This window comes from Physeter macrocephalus, chromosome 19, assembly GCF_002837175.3.
Source record: "Physeter macrocephalus isolate SW-GA chromosome 19, ASM283717v5, whole genome shotgun sequence".
In the NCBI taxonomy this organism is placed as follows: domain Eukaryota; kingdom Metazoa; phylum Chordata; class Mammalia; order Artiodactyla; family Physeteridae; genus Physeter; species Physeter macrocephalus.
In genome coordinates, this window is record NC_041232.1 from 64,917,452 (window position 1) to 64,933,909 (window position 16,458).

The 16,458-nt window shown below is 39.0% G+C and overlaps 1 protein-coding gene across 3 annotated transcripts in view; it reads left to right on the forward strand.

Annotated features, from left to right (window-relative positions):
* The first annotated feature begins 467 nt into the window (after positions 1-467).
* Positions 468-16,458, forward strand: part of SMAD4 (SMAD family member 4) — a 56,415-nt gene continuing 40,424 nt past the window's right edge. For 2 of the 3 annotated variants that reach the window (XR_002893098.3, XM_024132203.3), the window contains exons 1-2: positions 468-571; positions 15,220-15,594. Coding sequence is in view for 2 of the 3 variants with exons in the window: in XM_024132203.3 (XP_023987971.1) it covers positions 15,346-15,594 (249 nt within the window). In the remaining variant the exon portion in view is untranslated. Of the gene's footprint in view, positions 572-841; positions 922-15,219; positions 15,595-16,458 lie in introns of those variants that run through there. The other variant, XM_007104535.4, reaches the window with a different exon arrangement.

Here is a 16,458-nt window from a genome sequence, read left to right on the forward strand (position 1 = left end):
CTGGGACTCGGGGCTCCCGGCCGACTGTGCTGCCCCGCGGGCGCCTGCGCAGAACGACCCTCGTCACTCCGGCTGGAGGCGGGGGCAGCCAAGAGAAAGGAAAGCTGCGGGGGAAAAGGGCCAAACCCTGAAATTACCCGGATGTGGTCCCTGCGCGCGCATGCTCAGTGTCCTCTCGACAAGTTGGCAGCAACAACACGGCCCTGGTCGTCGTCGCCGCTGCGGTAACGGAGCGGCTCGGGTGGCGGAGTCCGCGTTCGCGGCCGCCCGCTCTCCTCCGGAGGCCCTTCCCGCCCTCCCCTCGGCTCCACGGCTGCCCAGGGGGCGGGAGCGGGCGAGGGGAGCCGGGCGCCCCGCGAGAGGGGCCCCCTGCCGCGGGGCGGCCCGGGAGCTCGAGGCGGCCCGGCCCGCACGGGCAGCGGCGCGGCGCCGAGGAGGGGCGGCCTGGCCCGGACGCCTCGGCGCGGGGCCCGAGGAGCGCTCCGGGCCGCCGGGGGAGCGACGAGCCCGGCGCCCCCGCGGACGAGCCGCCGCGGGAGAGCGGACGCCGCTTGCCGTCGCCCGAGCCCAGGTAACGCGCCATGTCCCCTCCCATTCTCCCGACCGGGCCCGCGCACCCCGCCCGCGGCTTCCCCGCCCCGGGGCGGGCTCCCGGCGGTGGCAGCGGCGTGGAGCGCGCGGGAGGCCGGCCTGGAGAACCGGCGCGGCCGCCTGACGGGCCAGCGGCCCCGGCGCGGGTCGGACCGAGCCGTGGTGCCTCGCGTCTGTCGGTCTCCGGGGTCGGTCCTCCGGCCCCGAACTCCCTTCGCAGTTTGTCGCGGAATCAAGTTGAACTCGGACTGGGACTCCTGCAGCGGCCGCCGCTGCTCTTTGTTGTTCTGAGTAGTTTCAGTGTTCCGCCTGGACGAGCGAGTCGGGTCGGTGTGTACTGCCTTAGGTGTAAATGAAAGTTGTAAATGGTTTGTCTTAATTTCTTTTCTCAAGCAAATTTTTATTTTCTCTTTGTCCTTTATTTTCTCTTCCTGGTTGAGTCATTCCAGTTATGTTTCTGGCTTTGGTTTGTTTACTTACTTTTTGAGTATTGTGGGTGATGGCGGTATGCGGGAAACATTCTTAGCAGCTAACTGACACCCGCCCCCCGCACTCCTAATGAAAAATAAAAGACATAGTTTATCTTATTGCTAGGACTACAAGTACTGAGCGTGAAATTGGTGTGGGGTGTGTAGGGCGGTGGCTCCATCACATGCCCCAAACTGCTGTTACGATTTCTTAAGCTAAATTTTAAAAGATTTTCAAAGAAATTGGTGTGTTTTGTTAACTTTAACGGTTTTTTTGGGGGGGGCGGAATAGAGAAGTTAAAAAAAAAACCCTATTGAAAATTGATAGTTATTCCACCCCCCGAAAACCCTAGTAAAATTAAAAAATGTGTTTGCCTATTTTTAAATAGTTTATTTTGAATTTAGTTTCTTAACGCCTTTAGTTTTTGGACTGTAGTTTAAGGTGAAACTGCCAGTTATTTAGGAATAATATAAGATAATGGGGAATCATTTTAATTAGTCTGAATTGACTTTCTAAAAGCATGTTGTCTTGGCTGACTTTTAACAACATCTGAGTTTTGCAAGAATTAGCATCCTTTTAGTCTCAGTAGCAGTTTGATTATTCGGGTGTTAAAGTAATTAGATTTAGAACGTTGCACTTGAATAGTTCTTATTGTAGTTTTCATAAATTGTCTTTGCTAAGTTGTACTTTGACTATATCTCAGCTGAAATATAGCCTGGGGAGTTCTAATGTGCAATTTTTCTTTTTCTGCTAAGGATTTATTTTCTCTTTTGCAAAGTTCTGATATGGTTAGTACGTGACATTTCAACTTGTAAATGATTGATATAATTAACATCTTAAAATATGATTTTTTAGTTACAGTGTTTCTCCCATAATGTTATGATTTTGAGTTTGTTACAGTACAAGTGTAATACAGGTAGGCCAAGCGTTTAAAATTTGGAGTATCTTTAGGTCTAAGGGTGGTGATGAATTATGTAGGTATAAGTTGTTGGAATTAAAACTAAGAGTTGTTTTAGAGAAAATTTATATAACATTTTGTGAGTCTATTAATAGAAGTGACTTTTTCTTTGCTTTCCAGGTTTTTGGGTGAGGTTGCTTTAAGGAGGTATTGCATCTTAATTTTTTTATTTTTGAAGTGGGAGTGCCTAAGTAGAAACTAATATGTTTAGCTGAGTTTCTTCGTTGTATATCTTGAGCGTAGAAAAAACTGCAAACCCGTTTCAGATTTAATGAAAACTTGTGCTGAGAAAGTCACTTTGAAATTTTTCAGAGTAAGTTTTGTATGCATCATTGACCTTTTCCGAAGTCTTTGCTGCTCGAAGCAATTCTACTTATGCTAGGAAGCAGCAAATCTTATTTCTAAAAGCCTATACTTCACTTTCTTAAGCTACATTTTAGTTGAGCTGTTTCATCATTTGTGTGTGAATTCATTTTTCTGCATTCCCCTTCAGATTTTCCCCCCCAAATTAAAGAGCAAGTATTAAACTAATTTATGCTGTCCAGTCACACTCCAGCTCTCTGGCTTTGAAGCTGTTTTTTTCTGATTGAGCCAGTGTTATAGTAACATCATTAGACACTATTCTAATTGAGCTGTGAATTGCTGAGGCCTCTACTAGGGCAGTTAACCCTACAGGATCTGCCTCACTCATTACATTTAAAATGCATATTTAGTCTCATCTAAAATTTTGTCTGTTTTGGTGAGAACATGCATTATTTTTCTTATGTTTAAGCTTTACTTATTTCAGTTCTGTTGTGTCGCCTTCTAGCTTATGCCTAACTTTTTTTTCATTTTTTAATTCAGTGATTTTAGAGTGAATCGTTCTCTAAACATGTTAGCCATTTCCCTGCCCGTTTTATATGTTTGGATTTCCTTTTTTTCCCCCTAGAACATAGTGTAGTTAGGCAGAAATTTTTGTTTTGTTTCAGTGATGATTAAAGGTGAAGTGACAATCATGTATAAAACTAATTGACTGAAATGAGTTTGATTTCATTATTTTCTACACTAAAGTTAAAGGAGTTAGATCAGCATAACACAGAATTTAATACCACTTTGTTAAATTATCAAATTTTGGGGTTTTTGTTCCACAGTTAATGAAGATTTAATTGTTTTAAAAAGAGAAGTTCAAACAGTTGACAAATATGTCTAGATATTATTCATTTGAGCAACTTTTAATATGGTACTATTAGCATCATAATATGCCAAAACATATGCTTAATAATGAGTCAGATTTAGAATTTTTGGATTTTTTTTCTCATCCTAATATGTGTAATTTTGGTGATAGGAAATGTGGCTAAATTCCAGTTTCTCAGGAACAAGGTATTTTAGGTTGTGTCACCTTGACACTATTACGTGGTGTACTTGGCATCCAGGAAAATTTGTTTTAACCATGACAGTGGATAAAAACTAGGGTAATACTTACTTATGTAAAACTAAGATGATAGGTCATCAGAATCTTATAATTTAAGTCTTGATTATTTACTACTGCAGATTATAGGTCAGATAGCTACTAGAGATTGTAAAGAGTGCGTATTTTTACATCTTAATTTAAAGTTGGTGATAACTGTAAATACCTTTAAGCTTAAAGACTGTACTTCATTATTTACATTTTAAATGAGAATTGTTTGCCATTTGGAAAACTTGTAACTGTGTGGGATTCGTCTTTTTATTGCTTTTTCACTCCCAAGGTTTAGGGCAGTGGTTCTCAACCTCGGCTACATCTTGAAATCTCTTGGGAAGCTTTACAAAATACCGATGGCTGGAACCCACCTCCAGAAATTGTGACTCAAATGGCTTGGGGTGCAGCCAGATCAGAGTTCCAAAATGGTTGAGCTATTAGGGTCCTCTAACTTCTTTTTTTTATTTAACTGTTTCATTTGTGTCAGCTTTGCATTCTTTAATACAGTGATATACACATGCGTGATATAATTATCTCACTTCCGACTTAATGAGTTCTTTGAAGGTATTGCCACACTTGTTTTGCTTCCAAATCTGTCCCTCTGTCTGTCTCTCTCCTCTTTGAATCTCTTTCTTCATTTTTCAATTAATTTGAATTGTCTGGTGGCAAGTTATAGGAAGCTGTATCTCCCCTGATGAGAAGTTGGTTTATCATTGCTATCCTAAATAGGAAGTTGATATTTTGACATATTCTAAAATGCTTACTTGGGCTCCTTTTAAAGACTAATGACTTTGTTTAGGTGCCAAACTTTACATCTAAACTCCCAGTGGGAATCTGATCTTCCTAGAGGTTAATCTGCTTGGAAACCATCACATTTTCTAGGCATCAATTAACTGGTCACTTCGCTGGTTCCTGAGAAGCAAGTTGCATTGATTTAGGTTTTACTATCAGAGGTTAACTTACACACTGTGAGACAGTTGCTCAGCAAGCCCAACTAGTTAGCAGTTCTTTAGAGATCATCTAGGGGGGCATATTCAGTTCTCCGTTTATCAATATATTAGTTCATAAGTGCTGGTCTACAAGTAGTTGCATCTGCGTCTCTGGAAGAACTATTTAAAAAAAAAAGAACAAAATATTCTTTGATATCAGTATGTGGCCAGTCATTGAATCATCTGGTGAAAGGATTACTGTACATAAGCACACTAGGTGCATCTGTGTCATACAGGTCTCCTACCAAAACTAGTTGAAGGAAGAATTTTATGTGTATAGATGTTGAAATTAAGCAGCTGGCTAATAGTAACAAAAATGGCATAACTTCTGTGTAATTAACCTTTTAAATTAGTTTCATATATTCTTGACATTGCAGTTTGTTTCACTGTCTTTTTGGTAATTCTTAAAGTGAGGCATGTGGACTAGCATAGACTACGTCAATGCTTTGTAAAACTGACAACAACTCAGACTCCCAGGGTGCTTTTTAAAGGTAGGGCCCCACTCAATATATATTTAGTAGGCCTGAGCCTACTGCAGGGGGAAGTCTGATACAGCCCCTTTTGAAAGAATAAGCTAGATGACTTGATAGTCTCCTTCATTTAGAAGGTTTTATGAAATGTATTTTTCAGTTATCAGTTATTAAAATTCATCCTACTTCACAATCTTTTAAAACGGTATTTTCCAAAGTGTGGTCCACAGACTCTTGGGGGTCCCCATGACCCTTATCTTCTAGGGATTCATGAAATCAAAATTATTCCCATAATAAAATTGAGACATTATGTGCCCTTTTACTGTGTTGACATTTGCACTGATGGTAGGGAAGCAGTGGTGGGTAAACTGCTGGCACCTAAGCTTGAGTCAAGGCAGTGGCACCAAACACACGTTAAGCATTTGAAAAAATGCCAGTTTCACTTAAGAATATCCTTGGTGAAGCAGTAAAATGTTTTAATTTTTAAAATATCTACCCTGGAGTGCATGTCTTTCCAGTATTTGGTGTGATTAAATGGAAGTGTGCATAAAGTTCTTCTGCACATCAGCGTACAAGGTTCATCTTTAGGAAAAGCACTTGTGTGATTGAGCTGCATGCTAAACTGTTTTTTTATTTTTACTTAAAAGAATGACTGATAGGTAAACTGTAGTTACTTAGACTTGGATATTTGGCAGGCATTTCCTTGAAAATAAGTGAAGTGAGCCTGCCACTCAAGGAAAATAACTATTTGCTGCCAGTGATAAAAATATGATCTTTCAAGTGAAAATCAGATTTTTGGAAAACTTGTATCTGCCACCATGGGCTTGCCAGCTTCCCAGTACTTAAAGATTTTTCTGATGAGATTGGTGATGAGATTTAGCAATGTGATTTTTAAAAATACATTGTGTAAGGAAATGTATCAACATTGGGAAGTTCCGTATAAATCATTGAACCAGTGTTTTTCCAGATGACCAGTGCATGATGTTACAAATCATGCATGGGTAGGAGATCCATTCAAAGCACAATATGGACCAATGGATTTTTATATAGCAGAGCCAAGAAGTTCACTGATACAGTTTCAGATTCCACATGGCAACTAACCTTTAGGAATTGCCATTTGTTGCATTTTTGGTGTTGAATGAAAGAAGACTATCCATCATTATCTAAAAGGGCCATTAAAATATTCTTCTCTTTTCCAGTTATCTGTGTGAGGCATATTTTCTTCATAAGCATTAACCAAAACAACATATCACAATAGATTGAATGCAGAAGCAGATATGAGAATTCAGCTGGCTTCTCTTAAGCTGGACATTAAAGAAATTTGCAAAAATGGAAAACAGTGTCACTCTGAATACTGACTTTTAAAAATTTTTTATTTATTTCATTTTTGGCTGCGTTGGGTCTTTGCTGCTGCGCGCGGGCTTTCTCTAGTCGCGGTGAGCGGGAGCTACTCTTCATTGTGGTGTGCGGGAGCTACTCTTCATTGTGGTGTGCGGGCTTCTCATTGCGGTGGCCTCTCCTGTTGCAGAGCATGGGCTCTAAGCGCATGGGCTTCAGTAGTTGTGGCACGTGGGCTCAGTAGTTGTGGCTCATGGGCTCTAGAGCGCAGGCTCAGTAATTGTGGTGCACAGGCTTAGTTGCTCCGCGGCATGGGGGATCTTCCCGGACCAGGGCTCGAACCCATGTCCCACGCATTGGCAGGCGGATTCTTAACCACTGTGCCACCAGGGAAGCCCCTGAATACTGACTTTTTTGTTTGTTTTAGAAAATAGTTATTTTTCATAAAATTTATTAATATGTAATGGGTTTATTTTAAATTAATTTAATAGAGTAAATAAACATTTGTTTTAATTTGTGATATGATAAATATTAATAGATGTAACTCGTATAAACAAAGGCTATTTGGAATTCTCAGTAATTAAGAATGTAGGTAAGTGGACTGCAGACCAGAGAGTTTGGCAACTGCTATTTTAAAGTAACTCGTTATCTGTATTACTGACAAGATTACGGGTTGGTTCTATTGTTTATATATGTGGTTTGTATTATATTGCTGCTGTTTCTGAGAATATTAACTCAGTTTTTAAAAAGTTGAAGTATATAGTTGATTTACAATGTTGTGTTAGTTTCAGGTGTGCAGCACAGTGATTCAAATATGTATATATGGATGTAGATATATAGATAATATATATATTCTTTTTCAGATTTTTTTCCCCTTATAGGTTATTATGAAATATTGAGTGTAGTTCCTTGTGCTATACTGTAGGTCCTTGATTAGCTCAATTTTTATTCAGTTATGTACTGGGAAATATGTAGTAGTCAAGTTAAGTAAAAAGGGAATTCATTGGCTTCGTCTGGAATCAGAGCTGGCCTCAGAGTGCTGGATCCAGGGTCACAAGAAGCCAGTATCATCAGGATTCTATCTCTTGGCTTTGCTTTCCTTTCTGTTAGTTTAAGTCTCAGGTAGATTCCAGACTAACTACTCTCAGCTTCAAGTTCAAGCCCAGCAAAGAGCTTTTTTTTTTTTCCCCTCTCTGTAGTTCCAACAAAAGTCCTGGAGCTGTGTTATTAGCCTGACTTTGGTCCTCTCCCATCTTTGAAACAGCTAATGTACCTAAGAGGTAGCTCTGGTTAGTCAGGATTGGGATTCTCCCCCCTGTCCAGATGGGGAGATTTCCTTGGGAAATCAGAGTACTGTTACAGAACGGGAATTATATGCTGGCAGACAAAAAACAGATGTCAACTAGAGGACTCTGTTGATTTTTCTTTTAACAACTTTTATTTATTCATTCAGAAAAATGTTAATTTTTAAATAAGATTATTTAAGGTGAAATTGGTGTACCAGTATGACATTTAAATCTAATCCCAATGGGTAAACAAGAAGCACATCTCTAAATTTGTCCCTGTAGTTCATCTTAAAAGTTACCACACAGAAAAGTTCTTTTTGTTTGTTTGATTGTGTTATTCCCATCTCAGATCTTTATAATCATTAATACCTGCACATATAATTCTTTATGCTCTTACAGGTTCTCCTCCAATTGCACTTATTTTGACAAAGCTCAATCTAGACTGTACCTTGTACTGCAGGCAGTTGAACTAATCCTGTGCACCAACCCCTGCTCCCTGCCCCAGCTTGTACACCTATGCTTAGAATTTCTTTCTAGTGACACTCTTCACCAGGCCAGGCTTTTTTTTTTTTTTTTTTTTTTTCCCTCCTTGTTAAGTACTTTCTCAAATATTCCCATATTTGATCCTCGACCAAAGTATCTATAACTTCTAGAAAATATACGTGTTTGTTTCACATAGTGTAGTCAATAATCCAAAAGTAAACAGACGTCCAAGAAATAAAAAAATGTCAACATCCATTAAAGTTTATGAATTTCCATGAGAGCCTCTCGGGTCAGTACTCAGCCTTTTTAATTTTAGAGAGTATTTTAATTATTTTGGCCTTGTAGTCCATGGAGTTGCTTTTAGACCTATGGTCAACTTCAGGTGACAGCTTATGTTTAACAGCAAGGCTAGAGACAAAACACAAAATAGGTAGATATAAGAACAAACCTCAGTCCCTTTGGCTGACTCCTGCCTCCCGTTAGCCCGTCGCTGTGGGATGGCTTGTTCTATTACAGCAACTTTATCTAATACCTGTGTGTTGGAGACTTTCAAGTAGCCTTAACTTCTCTAATGAGCTCTTCAAACTCAGCATATTTAAAGCTGAATTGGTTACTTAACCTCTTTTAAGTCTTGTCTTCTTTATCATTCAGTTAACCTATCTAGGAAACTGGCCATCTTTTGACTCTCTCCTTTTTACTCCTTATACTTAGTTGACTAAAAAATCTAGTCTGTTCTACCTAGAAAAGTCTTACTGGTTCCCCTTTTGTTTCCATTGCCCATGCCCCTAATCTAGGCCCTGTCACTCTTCTGATCACTGTCTCCTGACTGGTTTTCTGTTCCTCTTTGCAAAGCTCTTCTCCATGCTCTCACTGTAGTTTTCTTTCTAATACAGATCTAAGGCTGTTATTCCTCCCCCTCTCTACCAGAAACCTGCTCTAGACAAAACATCTGCACTCTTGTCCCTCTGCTTTTTCCTAGGATTTTCCTTCAGCCTGGCAAATTCTTATTCACATGTGGTAGTTGTAAGTACTCTCCCGTCCAAATTCTGATGGCTCTCTTCTGGCACATGGTTAATATTTACTTCTCTGTCTCCCTCCCCCACCTTGAAATTAGGCATGGTCCTGGGCTCTCAGCTTGGGCACTAGTGACATTTGGGGCCAGATCATCCTTTGTTGGAGGGGCTGTCCTGTGTGTTGTAGGATGTTTAGCAGCAGCCCTGGCCTCCGCCCACTAGATGCCAGTGTACTGCTCTGCCTTCCACCTCCCCCTTCCAGTTGTGGCAGTCAGCATTGTCTCTAGACATTGCCAAATGTCCCTGCAGGGACAGAGTTGCCCTGGTTGAGAACCACTGGCATGGCCATATGACTTGGTCCATCCAGTGTGAGCAGAAGTGATAGTCAACGTTTAAAAGCCAGTTCATGAGTTACCTATCTTTTCCCCTGCCATTTAAGGACATATGTAGAAATGGAGACTTTGTTAGCCTAATCCATGAGAGATGACAATGAGCGGTGATGGACACTGCTGTTATGGGCATGTATCTGTGATTGACATATAGCTTATGCAGAAAACAAACCTTTGTTTTAAGTTACTGATATTTGGGAGTTGGTTGTCACTGTGACATAGACTAGCTTAGCCTGACTGATACATCATGCTAAGACTTAGCTTACCTGTGGATTTTCCATGCATTACTATTTCCAGATCACTTTAATTCCTACCTCTTTTAGCATCTGTTACTTAGTGTAATGATATGTTGGATTGTCTGGATCAGTGGTTCTCAGTGGAGTAAGTACTGCCTCTTTAAGAGATGTTGTGGAAGTTACTGGGAGGGGTTTTGGTGCATGGGGGCTAGGGATGCCATCCTGCATGTGAGAGACTGAAGAATTTTTTGTATCCCACAACACTTTTAAATGCCCAGAATATTCATGTAGGAGGAAAACGTATAATTAGCCTAGAACCTAACTCCATCTTAATATATTTCCAGTTTTGGGGAATTAAGTTTCTCTTAATTCATTTCTTTTTTTGTTTGTTTTTTAAATTAATTTTTATTGGAGTATAGGTGATTTACAATGTTGTATTAGTTTCTGCTGTACAGCAAAGTAAATCAGTTATACATATATCCACTCTTTTTTAGATTCTTTTCCCATATATGTCATTACAGAGTACTGAATAGAGTTCCCTGTGCTATACAGTAGGTTCTTATTAGTTATCTATTTTATATATGTATAGTAGTGTGTACCTGTCAATCCCATTAATTCAGTTTAATTGAAGTTGTTTTGTTTGGAACTTTATCGACAGTTAACTATTTTGGAAAATCCACCTGACCAACTGCAATGCCATTGTGCCAAAACAACACGCCGGTCTTGGAAGGTCTGAATTTGTAGTTGTCATGTTTATGGTGATTTACTATATCAGTTCAGGCATCTAACCTCTTTATTATACTTTTGATTTTGTTGATATGCCTGAGCATTTTTATTGAAATACACACTTCATTATATATTAATCTTTTCCCCCTTTATGTTATAATTAGGGCATTGTTAAATTTTTTAAAAAGCGTAAGTAGGTTAGAACTTTGTTTCAGGAGAGCTAATGGGGTGATATAAATTATTTGTTACAAAAATGGGGTGTTCTCAAAAGCAGGGGTCCCCAACCCCATGGGCCGCACAGCAGGAGGTAAGTGGCAGGTGAGGGAGGGTAGCTTCATCTGCCTCTCTCGATCGCTCGCATTACAGCCTGAACCATTCCCTCCCCTCCCCCGTGCATGGAAAAATTGTCTTCCACGAAACCGGTCCCTGGTGCCAAAAAGGTTGGGGACAGCTGCTGGGTAGAGCTGAGAACCACTTTCTGATTATGTGCTCCTTGTTCTTTTATCTGTAGTGCTTTGCTCCTAGCGGATACAGTGTTTGCTGAATTGGCCAATTTATGGTCCCCAGATTGCTTTTCTATCCTGTTGCATTTGATTACCATAGCCAGTCTGTAAACTTGGCAAGGCAGATATTGTTTCCATTTTTTAGATAAGTGAATTGAAAGAGATGTTAACTTGCCCAATCATGCTGCTAAAGCTTTGATTAGAATATATAATTTTGTTTATACCAGTCCAGTGCCCTTGTCTACTCTCATTCCATACCACTCTTTAAAAAATTATAATCTAGAGCTGTTTAATGTAGAACAACACCTATATACCCCTGCTGGTATTATTTTTTATACACGGAACTTTTAAATTATGTTTCAGGCACTTGTGGTCATAGGAATATTTCCATGTGCAATTAAAACAGTTTCTGAGAAACTGTTAGGGCCAAAAATAGCTTAAATTTTAGAGATGATAACATCCAACAGGGAGATTGTGATGAAATAGTTACAAACACTTTAATTACATTATAAATTGGAACAAATCTTTTGGAATGTAATATCAGAAAATTATTTCAACGACATAAGTATTTGCATTCTTCAAAATTTGTTGCAAGGAAATGACACCAAATAAAAAAGCTGTAGTCAACTTGCAAGCATTTGCCTGGTATATGAAAGGAACTGTGCACTGTACTAGGAATTTTTAAGATGGGGAGGTGTTGCTGTTTTCTTCTAAACTTACTGCAACAGTGTGTGAAACAAATACATAATCAAATAACTATAATATAATGTGTTGTAATTGGAGTGTGTTTTTAATTTGATGGAGGCATCTGGTAATATACTAGGGCACACAGTAAACACACCAGGGAAGTAATTCTCCTTCAGGATTGTGGGGAGAGGAGACAGTGTGTTAGGGGAAACTCTTGGAGAAATTGAGACATTTAAGCTGCACTTTGAAGAATGGCTAGGGCTTCACCAAGTAGATAAAATGGGACTGGATATTTTAGGCAAAAGAAATAGCCTGAGCATGAATCTGAAAGCACATGCAGAAATGCATTCATTTAACAATAAGAAACGGTTATATGTCCTAGGAATTGGGCATATAATGATAACTAAGATGAGTACAGTCCCTGTCCCTGAGAGCTTTTGAAGTCTAGAAATTATAATTTTGAGGTTGGCCTTCTGAGATTTCAAACTGGTGATTCTCTTGGGCCAGATGTGAGTTGAAGGGGTGTTTGGTTTGGCATATACAGTGGTTGCTCTTTCTCCTTCCTTCCTTCCCTTTCCCTGCAGGTGTGTTGCCAATACTTATTTTTGACACATAAATAGGCATTGAAGATGTGGCAGCTCAAATGCCACTTCTGCCGGAAGTGAGTAGCAGCTATTCACTTTATTTATTTATTTATTTGGCTGTGTCGGGTCTTAGTTGTGGCATTCGGGATCTTTTTTAGTTGTAGCATGTGGGATCTAGTTCCCCTGACCGGGGATTGAACCCGGGCCCCCTGCATTGAGCGCATGGAGTCTTAACCACTGGACCACCAGGGAAGTCCCACAGCTACTCACTTTAGATGGACATGCACTTGTCCTCCTCAGTACTTTTCTTTACACCTGGCACATTTTATTCATTTATATAATTTGCCTGGCTCCTGTATGCCTTTGTGTTGTGAGTCCTGGATGGGTGGTTTACTACTGTTCCTGCCCTTCTAAATTTTCTTTGACAACTTTTAATAGGAGAAAAGGCAGAAAAATACATAATGTGTTTTAGGAAAATCTCTTCGCGAGTAGCTACTTTTTACTAAACATTAATACAGATTTTTCACTTTGTATGCTCTCCTTTTAATCCATGTTCAGAGAGAATTTAAGTAACTTAATTTGTCCCACTACTTAGAGTGAGAGCTGGGATTCTAATCCAGATCTCTAACTCCAAAACCTACCAGGCAGGTAATCTTTGGTTATCTGGAAAGTGTACCTTCAGCATGTGGGCAAGTGGTTAAGTATTCAAAGGTATAAGAAAAACTGCTTTTTCTCTGCCTAGGGCAGGCGTTTATGTAAAACAGATAACAATAGAGGGGAACACGTGTTAAATAGCAAGTGATATAAATTTAAAGGAAGCCCAAAACTACAGCAGTGTCTGGTAGAATAGAAATTGATAGAAATGACTAAGGTAAAGAATCATGTAAATTTGTGAGAGAATGTAGGCGGTAGTCAAAGAAAGAGATAGGTCAAAGATGATTTACCAAGCTTTCCAATGCTGGGTAATTGAGTGGAGTTTAAGCTGTACAAGTGAAGGTCGTCAGAAGAGGAACAGGTTTTGGTAGGGACTGATGAGTTAGTTTTATTAATTTGGTCGTGGAGGGTAGGCTTGTAAAATTCAGGTAAATAGCTGAAGAAAATAAAAGCAAAATAAGCATGGAATGCAACACCATCAACAAACAAATGAAAAACAACCTGGCATAAGTATAGCCTCCACTCCTGGTTTATCTCATTTATTCTTAGGCTGATGACCTTTTCTTATTCCATGTGAGATTTTGAGGTTAGATAAGTTAGTTTGTGTTATGAATGTTGAATGGATTTTTAATTAATATTCATTTTCTATATTTTAATTTTTTTGAAAATAATTTACCCTGTTGCTTTTATGGGTAAAATCTTTTGAGGAATTCAGTGGTCTCTCTTTTTTAAAAATAACTTTATTGATATATAATTCACATGCTATAAAATTCACTTTTAAAGTGTATGATTTGATGGTTTTCACTATAGTGACAGAGTTGTACAACCATCAATTTTAGAACATTTTCATCACTCCTGAAAGAAACTCCATGCCCATTAGCAGTCACTCCTCCTCCCCCCCCCCCCCCCCCAGCCTTTGGCAACCACTAATGTACTTTTTGTTTTGGTCATTTGCCTGTTCTGAATATTTTATATAAATGGGATTATACAACACGTGGCCTTTTGTGACTGGCTTCTTTTCACCTAACATGTTTTCCAGGTTCTTCCATGTTGAAGCATATATCAGTACTTCATTCCTTTTTTTTTTTCTTCCTGGCACTAGCGACCATGTGTTCAGAGATCAGAGCCTGGAGGGGTGGAAAAGGGTCTCAGCACCTTGCCCAGAGGCACCTCTGGACCCAGAAAAGGCGGAGCACAGCTGCCCACTGCTGTCCAGCGCCTGGCGCTTTCTGCTTCATTCCTTTTTATGACTGGATAATATTGCATTGTATAGACATACTCATTTATACATCTGTCAGTTGAGGGGCATTTGGGTGAACATAGGTTCCTGGTAATTTTGGATGGAATTACTAAGAGTGGATTGCTGGGTTATATGGTAACTCTGTGTTTAACATTTCGAGGAATTGTCAGACTACTTTCCAAGGTGGCTGTACCGTTTTGCAGTTCCACCAGCAACATATGAGGGTTCCATTTTCTCTGCTTTCTGGCCAATACTTTTTTTTTTTTTTTTTTTGGCTGCGTTAGATCTTAGTTGCGGCACACGGGATCTTTCGTTGCAGTGAGTGGGCTTTTCGTTGTGGCGTACGGGCTTCTCTCTAGCTGTGATGCGGGCTCCAGGGCGTGTGGTCTCTGTAGTTGCTGCACTTGAGCTCTCTAGTTGTGGCGTGCAGGCTTAGTTGCCCTGCAGCATGTGGGATCTTAGTTCCCCGACCAGGGATCAAACCAGTGTCCCCTGCATTGCAAGACGGATTCTTAACCATTGGACCACCAGGGAAGTCCCTCGCCAATACTTTTTGTCTATTCTTTTGATTTATCCAACCTAGTGGATGTGAAGTGGTATCTCTTTGTAGTTTCGATTTGCAATTCAGTAATGATTAATGATACTGAGTACCTTTCATGTGCTTATTGGCCATTCTTTGGAGAAATGAGTATTAGAATCCTTGCCCATTTAAAAATTATTCATCTTTTTATTGTTGTCAGTGGTCTGACAAAGTTGTGTGTTGTTAACTGATAAACAGCATTTGGTACCAGGTAATAGTGAATTTTTCATGTGTAGTGATAGACTTGGGTTTAGCTAGTTGTTGATCAAGAATATTTTAAAGTGCTGGTCTTCATAAGTAATCTTTTTAAGAAGTTGTGTTAAGATTTTACTTTAGGGTGTAGTACAGTCGACAAGACTTGATTGAACATACCTCTATAATAATGAGAAGGCCTAACTTTAACATTTTGGGAATGTCAAAAACAGCAACATTTTAATTAAGTCATTTAAAATGCTAAGCACCACATTTTAATTACGTCCATTCAGTCTTTGACTTAACTGGAGCAATTCCATCTTTTCCCAAGAAATTGAATCTAGTTTGTGAAATGTGTTGTAATATCTGTGTCTCATTTTTTTTTTTTTTTTAGGTTATCCTGAATACCACATGTCTAACAATTTTCTTTGCAACGTTAGCCATTGTTTTTCACTGCCTCCAAAAGATCAGAATTGCTCCGGAAATTGGAAACATTTGATTTAAAAGAAATAACTAACAAATGGACAATATGTCTATTACGAATACACCAACAAGTAATGATGCCTGTCTGAGCATTGTACATAGTTTGATGTGCCATAGACAAGGTGGAGAGAGTGAAACATTTGCAAAAAGAGCAATTGAAAGTTTGGTAAAGAAACTGAAGGAGAAAAAAGATGAATTGGATTCTTTAATAACAGCTATAACTACAAATGGAGCTCACCCTAGCAAATGTGTTACCATACAGAGAACATTGGATGGAAGGCTTCAGGTTAGTCTTGTTCTAGAGGCTTTTCTGTATCCTCAGTAGTGGCAGATTTTTACAAATTCCTGTTTCCTCTTAAGTTACTATGGGAAATCTAATGCTTGCTCCGTCTCTTTAGATATCATAGTACATCCTGTACCAGTACATATTATGGGAATATATGGAAGAATGTATCTTCCATACAACAGAGATATAGCTTAAAAGTTTTTAAATGTTTTGACTAAAAAAAAATGTTCTGTGTAGAAAATTTGGAAAATAAAAAATCAGAAGAAAAGCCACATCTTTAGTAACTTGGTATTCATCCTTGTATCCTTTTTTTTTTTTTTGGTATTATATGCACATTTAAAAAACTGAGTTATACTCAGTTCTTTTATAATTTAGAAATCTGATATTGTATGTTTGGTACTTTTCGTATGAAAAACAATCCAGAAGAATTCAAGCATATTTTTAACACTTGTGGAGTTAAAAACTTATATTTACAAATTTTCTTTACCCTTTTATTTTCACTGATCAGATTTTTCATATAGAACTACATAATACATCTCCTGTATTTAATATTTTTAAAGAAACATATAGAAAGCTTATATTGTTAGATTTAAAATTTTTATTTCTAGATTTTAGGCATGGTTTCTTCTTCAAACTCGTACTTTTTTTTGGCATTTTTAAAACCTGAGCATAAGCCTTGAAATCATACCTAAGTCTATTGCTTTGTGACCATGGCCAAGTAAGTTATTTTGAGCTTTAGTTTTTCTCATTTAAGAAATGGAGATTATAATACTGACTTCGTAGGACTGTAAGAATTAAATGAGAACATATAAAGTGCCTTGTATAACAGTGCTGTGTAACTGATGCTCAATAAATGGTCATTTA